The sequence below is a fragment of the Pygoscelis adeliae genome, unplaced genomic scaffold (assembly GCF_000699105.1).
Source record: "Pygoscelis adeliae isolate BGI_AS28 unplaced genomic scaffold, ASM69910v1 Scaffold329, whole genome shotgun sequence".
Lineage (NCBI taxonomy): Eukaryota > Metazoa > Chordata > Aves > Sphenisciformes > Spheniscidae > Pygoscelis > Pygoscelis adeliae.
The window spans coordinates 982,591-991,395 of NW_008825554.1; the positions used below are offsets into that span (position 1 = coordinate 982,591).

An 8,805-nucleotide genomic window follows, 5' to 3' on the forward strand; every position below is an offset into this window, starting at 1 on the left:
AGTTTTTATCTTAAGTGTCTCTTCTTTAGCCACTCTGAAAAGACTCCTGTTTCCTAAGGGGAACACCTTAACGTTCAGCATCTTAATGACAGTGGGCTTCCAGGAACAGTTTTTTTCCCTCTTTGAGAGTTTCTGTAAATCCAAAGAATCAAGAGAAAGATTTAAAAAACGTGAAGCCTTCCTTTCAAAATCTGATTTTGTGCACAAACATGACAAAATACCTAGTTAAATACTCAGCCAACAGATTTTTTTCCAGAATAGTTCTATGTGACCAGGATTGCTTGCATTTTTAAGACAAAGGCCATACAGGCAGAAACTCAATTGAAGACTGAATAGTGGAAGAAGGAATGTAAGAGGGAGGTTTGCAGCTACAACTGAAAACTGAAAAGGAATCAGGGCTGTAACAAAACTTACCTTGAGACAGACCATTTAGTTCCCACCCCTCTCTCAGATTCCTGCTCACACCGCAAGGACAGCTCTGATACTTACGAGGCAGCTGAAATGCCATAGCTGACATCCCTGGGCATTAGGGTTACACAGCACATACTTCATGCTACCCTAACGCTCCAGTATGGCACAGTAACAATGCAGCAGCTGCTTGGGGAGCTGAGGCCTTCTGGAGCAGAGGCAGAAATCTCAGAGATCACGGAGGACAGCTGGGAGCAGAAATTATGACAGCCACCTCAAGGTAAACCACCCAAGCCAAAGCCATGAAGTTGTGGAGAGCAGGACTTCCAGAAAGAATTACTAGCTTCACAGATTAAAGTTCCTATTAAATTTGTTGGAGAAACAGATGACAGGTCAGCCAAATATTCTGGAATTAAAGCAAAAGGAATGCAACATAACAACCGCTACCGGAGAAGAGCATGCACCTGCATTACACAGTAGCTGGCCTCCACTATTTCCTATTTGAAGTGATCAAGACCTCTAAAGGAGGGTAAAATGCTCCAGTTTTAGTTGAGAGGTGCATGCTCACCGATACAAGCAGTCAGCGCCCCACTCTTTCTACCCCATGCACAGTAGCAAAACTTTCAGGCATTATGAAACAACAAGAAAAAGAAACCAGAAGAGCAAAGAAGAGAAAAATCAAGGAAGTATTCAAGATTACACAGAAGCACTTACAAGAAATTTTGAGAATTCCTCATAGCTGCTGAGAGAAGTAGCTGACTGAGGTGATGCAGATATATTAGCCCTTCCAAGGTCTTAAAAGAAAAATTCCACAACGCTGCATCTGTATCTATATTTTAAAATAGTAAATAAGCCACTCGGGAGTGGCTCAGTGTATATTTTGGGAATGGGGTATGACAGATGAGTCATTAGAGTCAATGCTCTTTGTTTATATCGATACTGATAAAGACAGAGTTAGTTATTTTGTGTGCCCCTAAAATTTGATCTTTTAAATTGAACCTGGAAACACTGCCATACCACAGGAATTTCTATTTACTTGGTGCAAATGAATTTGCATTAGATTCCCATTGGAACAGCCTGAAAACATAAAAGGAAGCAACTCTACAGCCAGCAGAACTAAACAGGGGCAGAGGGAGGTGTCCTAGATACCGTTAGCTTTATATTTTTGGTCTGCTAAAATAAACACCTTATCAAGGTATGTTTTATTAGTAGATATAGTCTGTTTGGAATAATAACCAACCAAGTAAAAGGCAAAACGTCTCATGACTGTGCCTATCTTCCCATTGAGTTACAGCTGAGGATTCCTCACAGCTTACTCTGCTAAAGTGTACTAAGATAAATAAAAAAACCAAAACCTTCACAATACTGTATGGGCAATGCAATACTTCACGTTTCTTGCAAAAAATTCTAACTGAATATATTCATTCTTGAATCTACTCCGATATGAATGTTTCTACATACCGATGCGTCCAACTGTTCAGCTTTCAGGCTGGTCTTTTTTACAGTTCATTTACGAATACAACAGTAATAAAGCTATAAATAGTTGCTAACTTGTACAGTATAGTGTACGTAACATTCAGGAAAACAAAGCGATCACCAACAAGTGAGAAAGTAATAAAAATTTAACATACTGATTCAAACATCCAATGAGCAATATTTGTTTGCTTGTTGGTACCCTCCTCCCCCCAGCCAAAGTTAGAAGAGGTCAATACTTTAAAAGACTTACTGCCTCTGGGTAGCTAGCATCATTGAACAGCAACGAATGCCAGCAAGAGTTATGCTATTCGTAACAAGCACCAATCACATAGTCCAGTAATGACTTCCAATGAGAGAACAAGTGAAAATTTAATTTACTTAACATCACGTTCTGAATATATTCCAGTTCCACCTATGAGAATAGTCAAAGAAAGACTGCAAAACAAATGAGATTTTTCCCTCAGTTCAGGTCTATATACCAAGAACCCCAGGAAGTCATGCTTTGCTTTCCTCTAGATTTCCTTGAGCATTACCACAAACCCTTCTGCAGAAATGATGGGCCTAACTACTTCATGGTACAGTTAAACTTCCAAAGTAGCAAAAGAAATCAGATTATTCTCCCCAGAAATTAAGAATTATTTTCTTACAAGCTGAGTTTCTACCACTAGCAGATTAATTTTAAAAAGATAAACACACATATACTTACAGTAACTTTAATTCAAGTATATCAGTGCCTTTTTAAAATAAATTAATACATATTTCCCCTGTTGTGGAATTAAAAGTACTCAATTTGTAGGATTCTGAAGCAGAAAAAAATCTGTATTTTCTAATTACAGCACAAAATAAATTTAGCTTTTAAAAAAAAAGTATCACAAAATGAAGGAAACAAAACTACCTTAGGCCTGAATTTACTTTCTTATTCTTATGACTAGAGCAGAAAAATCCCATTTTGAAGAATTCTAGTGTTCATCCTGCAAGAAGGATGATTAAAAATGAAAAAGTTATTTTAACTTTTGAAAATGAAATAAACCTATTTCCAACAAAAAAAAAACCAGCAGCTTTTTCAATAAACATTTAGAAGCCAGCATCTTCTGTCTTCCTCCTCTTAAATCTCCAAAGTAATTACATTTTCTTATCAAAAATCCTTCTGTAGACAGTGAGTGCTATAGTATTAACAACTTCAAACTTAAAAAATCAAAATAATTGAAAAACAAAAATGCAAAGATGCTAAGTCAAAATTGGATTTATATATACATACACACATATGCCTACATACGTAGGTTGTGACTATAAATTCATATATATACACACGTGTACACATGCATATAGCTTACAACTTTAAATTCATAGACAACGCAGTTATGAACTTCCGGGGACTTTCATATGTACAACACCCAACTAAACTGAAAAGACTCAGGGCATAAAAAGACATGTTCTGGCTGATTTAGTTGGAGCCGGTTAAGAATTTATAATCACTAGCTGTTGATGTTCATTGAGCCATGCGAGATATCATGCAAGCATTCATAGTCCATTTCAACACAAAATCATAGCTCAAGATGGCTTAAATTAAGTGGCATAATTCTGCAGTGAAACAGACTTAGAGTATATACACAGTCCCCATGCCATCTGTACCACCAGCAGCCTCCAGAAGAGGTGCGGGAAGTACTGAATCCGGCAGCCAGATCTGCAAGAGCTTTGCATCTTTCTCCTCTCAATGACTGACCTCAACTCCCTCCTCCATGCACTCACTATCACAGAAGGTCTCCCCCAGGTGCTCGCCCCTCCCAATGCTGTTCTTTCATTTTAATTTGGCTTTACCCTTTGTTTCCAGAGTAGCAACTAAATATTCTTCAGTAAGTTGACTAAACTACTGGCCCTGTCACGTGTCCTTTCCCTTCTCAAGTCATCTTCTAGGATTAGTAAGAGAAGTATTGGTTAAAATCATACAATTATTTTAAGAACACCTTGAGCATTTCATAGACTCAGTATTGAAGTTTTTAGAAGTGTGTGGTAACTCTCACACAAATGTTCTCTAAGCTACAGTTTTAACCAGAAGGATACCACGCAGAGGTGATAAATTCCATCACAGAACTAAAGATCAATCATGAGTCACCTGGAAAACTTAACTTCTACCAAACACATTACATTAATTATAAGAACTTTTTCTTTTTAATATAGGAGTAAAACAACTGACACAATGGTTAACTGAGAAAAAAAAAAGAAAAAAGGCAAACAACGTAAAAACCCAAGTCAACACAAAAGAACCCAAACTCTTCTAAAGAATCTAACCAGAATATTATCCAGGAGAAAGGGAATGATAAGTTTAAGAATTCAATACTCAAATATAAAAAAATAATTATTTTAAATCAATCATAAACGTTAGAACTTTGCAATATAGAAACTGCTATGCTTACCTAGCATACGAATGTACAACGCAGTCTGATCAGAGCTGTCATAGGAAATTGCTCCACGTCTCTGCAAAAGAAAAAAAGGTATATTTTATGCAAGTTAGAACTGAATCCTTTTCAAACTGAAATGAAAATAAAGTATCAGTTGTCCATTTCCAATTTACCTCTCAAAATTAATTTTGGAATTTTGAACATAAATCTTTCAAATATATATATACTGATTTTGTTTTAGGAGGGGACAAAGGAAGGACAGGAATTGGTAGTGAAGAGATTATGAAAAACAGGACCACAGTGTGGAAAAAAATATCCCCCCTAAATTTCTTTCCTGATGCTCCTCAATCATTCCTCACAATAAAAAAAACACACAAAACAAGATTACACAGACAAAAAAAAAGTGCTCCTCATAGCCTTCTGGAATGTAATACTTAAATACTTGCAGTTCCTGGTTTATTTGTTTATTTACTTTTACCTATGGGTATTTCCATCTTGCAAAGCTAGAAGTAGTTTTAAAAGAAGTAAAAACTCAAATGACACCATTACTGCAGTCCTACGAACTCAACCTCTGTTCTGCAAGGGCAGGACTTGGCTGCCACATGCTACTTTCATTCTACCCAGTACCTTCTACAGGCAAATCGAGGTACCGCTGAGGCAGGATGTAATACATAAAGGTATTTTAAAGAAAATAAGCAAGTGGTATTTCACATTTGATGATAAAAGTCTAAAAGAGTCATCAAGCTATCCGTGCACGACACTGAAATACTCCCATACAGGCTGTATTTTTTACCTACACAAAATATGTATGTTCCATACTTATTCAGCTAATGCGATAATAGTTATAATTCAGGAACTCTCCCACAAGTGTGGCGAACTGGTCCCGCCCAGCTAAAAACTGGGGGAATGTTCTCATAGTTACACAACACTGGCATCATGTTGTCTTCAAAGCTTGGTATGACCTCAAACCCAGCCTCATGCCTTGCCTTTACTGTACTTTCACCATCTCCTGCCACTTCCTAGGGCCTTCATTAATGTTATTTCTTAACCCTAGGATCAGAGAATCACCTTCACAACCCGACTTCAATTTTGCCAGTTCACAACAATTGTTTTTTAAAGAAATAAGATTTTTTGTGTGTGCGTGTGCGCATTAAAAACTCCTATGACCTTTCCATGTCCACCACACTTCTTATTTACACTGAGGACAGTGAAGTCCTGGGTGCCACAAAAGGTTATCATATCCCTTTGAGAACTTCAGATAAAAGCCAGCCCGGAGGTGAATGCAGTCACCCATTTTTTCCTCTGTGTAGCAGGAACAACACTACACCAGGGACACACAACAGCCTGAAAATGCACAAGTTCAAAAGATGGGAAACCAAACGATGTTAGGGAACAGAAAAATAGATGTTGGACATTGAGAAGAATTCTAAAAGAAAGAAAGAGAGATAAAGAAACAAATTACTTGGAAGGGGGAAAAAAGGCAAAGTTACTTACAAATATCTATCTATAGAGCAAATTGAATGCACACAGACTAGAGATTAATAACCTCTATCAGCATGATTTGTACAACTGATGTGTTGACTCCAAACCCAGAAGTTACACTTCATTTTTTTTAATATTCTTAATGTTAAAACAAGAAAAAAACTTATACTTGAAGTCAGAAAAGTTTTTCTAAAGGCAAGCTTAATATTTAATTACAGAAATGACCAAAGACCTAGCTCCAAATGGGGTCCAATTATAGTAGCTGTTGTAAAGACTACAAGAAGAACTCCCTGTACAGCACTTTTATGTTGTCTTAGCTTTTATTCTGTATTTCCTTGGAAGATCATAAACCATGCAAATAATCCTTCCCTTGAAATACGTTTGTACAGCATTTCTCACAGCAATGTGCCTGTCCTGATGGGATAGGCAGCAGTCATCTCATCAGCCAGAAAATGATGCTGATCTCCCACTAACATTTTCAAATTTCTTCATACAACCTACCTTTGAATTTTAGCAAATCTCAGCTGAATATATTTTCAGTAGCCTGGAACATTTCGTATCACTGACTAGGCACAATCAGTGATGTAATTTAGTGCTAACTTGCAATTTGCACCTGTCTATCACAGATTTCTGGACATGTCCAGTACAGTTCTGTAATCTAATACAGGAGAAAGCTAAGCACACATGCAGCTAGAAGAACCATGCCCAAATGGAACATTAGTCTCTGAGAAGGAAAACAATATGCAAGAATTTACTGAAGAATAAATCCTTTTGATATGTTGATTCTAAAAATATTACTTGCTCTCTAAAATCTAAAATATTATTTGCTAGTTAAAGTAGTACATCCATGTATGATATCAAACACAAAGCACATTTTTAAAAACATAAACTAATAGCATATACAAACAAGTGATTTCGTTCTGCAAGGACTCTCAAAGATCTCATAGGTATCTTTGAATAACCAAATCCTTTTAAAATTACCATTCAAGTTTGGTTTCCTAAGGAAAAGGAGACAATTTATTGTGTAAACCTTACTAATACTTCAAAAGTAGTAGGACCATTTCAGCTAATTTTGCTAAAAGGGTGGAGGTCCTAAACATACTTCATTCATTAAAATTTGTTACATAAAATAGGTAAGAGGAAAACACTTATTAGGAAGCTCCACCAAGGGGCAGATACAGGGTGGGTGATGAGTGGTCAGACCTCATACCGTTAGATCAGGCAAATAAGCGAGGTACAGATACTTAGGAGCCCTGTGGTGGACAGTCAGAGGAGGGAGCTAATGATAGAGGTTTTTAGCAATGTGTGATAGGTAGGTAAATTAAATATTACGCTCACATAGCCATGGATTGCTTTGTGTTAGCTCACACTCTGAATAGGTAACAGGCTATGTACCGCAGGCTGAGGTATATCACCTATTTTCCCACTTCAAATAATACTGTCAGCATAATAGTTATACTACCCTCCTACACCACTCTAGAAAGTAAAGAAAAAAAAAAAGGCAAAAAGTAATTTGATCCACCCTGCCTGTAGTTCTTTAAGATACTCTGCCCAGATTCCACTTTTTAAATCCAGCAAACAGAAAGACCGGATTTAATACATCAGCTTCTACTGAGATGTGAACTGTCATGTGCAGCGAATTTGTAAGTGGAAAGGCAAATACATCTAGAAGAACTAAAGTTCCTGTAAAGCACTCAATGGTTCAAACAATTTAACCACCAGGATTCTACCCTCAGTGACTGCCACAAACGCCTCCTCCCTCACTGCTAATCAAAGAAGGCCCACTCTCTGTAGCCTACACCAAGACATCAAGACTATACTTACACTAAAAATTTACCTTCCTTACACAGTCGAGATGACTAGCATTCACTGTATCAGCCTACAGAAACCGTCACTAAAAATTTCATGGACAGAGCTTGACTTACGGCACTTCAAAATATCATGTTATTGTTAATATTGTTAACTCATTTAGCATAAAATTTTATTTCTAGATCTCTGCCACCTCTTTCGTCTACCCGAAGCTTTGTACCTGTTAACAACCGTAAAGCATATTGAACTCCTTGACCCTCCATACAAGTCTCAAACAAATAAGCATCATTCCAACAGGCAGATAGAATTACTAGTGCTCAAACTGAAGACAATCTTCATGTGTTTAGGCAGGTTCCCTTTTCAAGCACAAGGACAACTTGGTCTGGTGGGACTATCTGCTGGACTCCAAGTGATTCAACAAATTCCTCAAATGATTAGGTGAGGTTCTTAACCACTCTGCTCTTTTCCAGACACGAGCACAGCCATCTAAACTGGGTGTGCTGTTTTGCCTCAGCAGCAAAGACATGTCAGAAACATGACTGGGAAGGATTGTTTGCACTGGACTTCCACTTTGAAAACCTCACCTTAAATTTCAGTTTCATATTAGAGTGTTATTTATTCTTCCAAAGGGCAATACAGTAAGAAAAGCTTTCATTTCTCCTCTCTTTTGTCACATCTTTATGGAAAGTGAATGGAAGAAGTTAAAACTAAAGTGGAAGATCCATTAATCCTTGAATAACAACAACGATACAAGGAACTTCAAAAAATAGGTGAAGGGAGTATCTGCCAAAAGATAAATTTAAGTCAGATCTTTCTGAAAATCTTTTCAGAGAGTATAGGAAGTTATTAAAGGCCATGCAACGGGAGCGACATGCCAAAATAGCACACAGATATATCTTCAAAGGGAAACCGCTTCAGTGATGCTAGGGAGTACAGCATATACATGTAACACTTGGAAACAGAGCACCTGCTGCTGTTTGTGCCAAACAGAAACGTTTCCATTGATGTATCAGTTTTATCACAAAGCCTTCCCGATCCAGTTCAGAGCAGAGCACCAGCATTACAGTTGGGCACTTCATTTTGGCAAGCACCAGCTAGCCAGCTTTCAGACTGTCAAGCAAAACAATTGCTGGTCTGTGGTGGTTTAACCTCAGCTGGCAACTGAGCACCACACAGCCACTCGCTCACTCTCCCCCCCCCGGTGGGATGGGGGAGAGAATCGGGAGAGAAG

At 37.7% G+C, this 8,805-nt stretch overlaps 1 protein-coding gene across 1 annotated transcript in view; it reads right to left on the reverse strand.

The window, feature by feature from the left end:
- Positions 1-8,805, reverse strand: part of PDE7A (phosphodiesterase 7A) — a 43,280-nt gene that overhangs the window by 31,285 nt on the left and 3,190 nt on the right. The window contains exon 2 of the mRNA XM_009332224.1: positions 4,299-4,359. Within this exon, the coding sequence (XP_009330499.1) occupies positions 4,299-4,359 (61 nt within the window). The remainder of the gene's footprint in view (positions 1-4,298; positions 4,360-8,805) is intronic.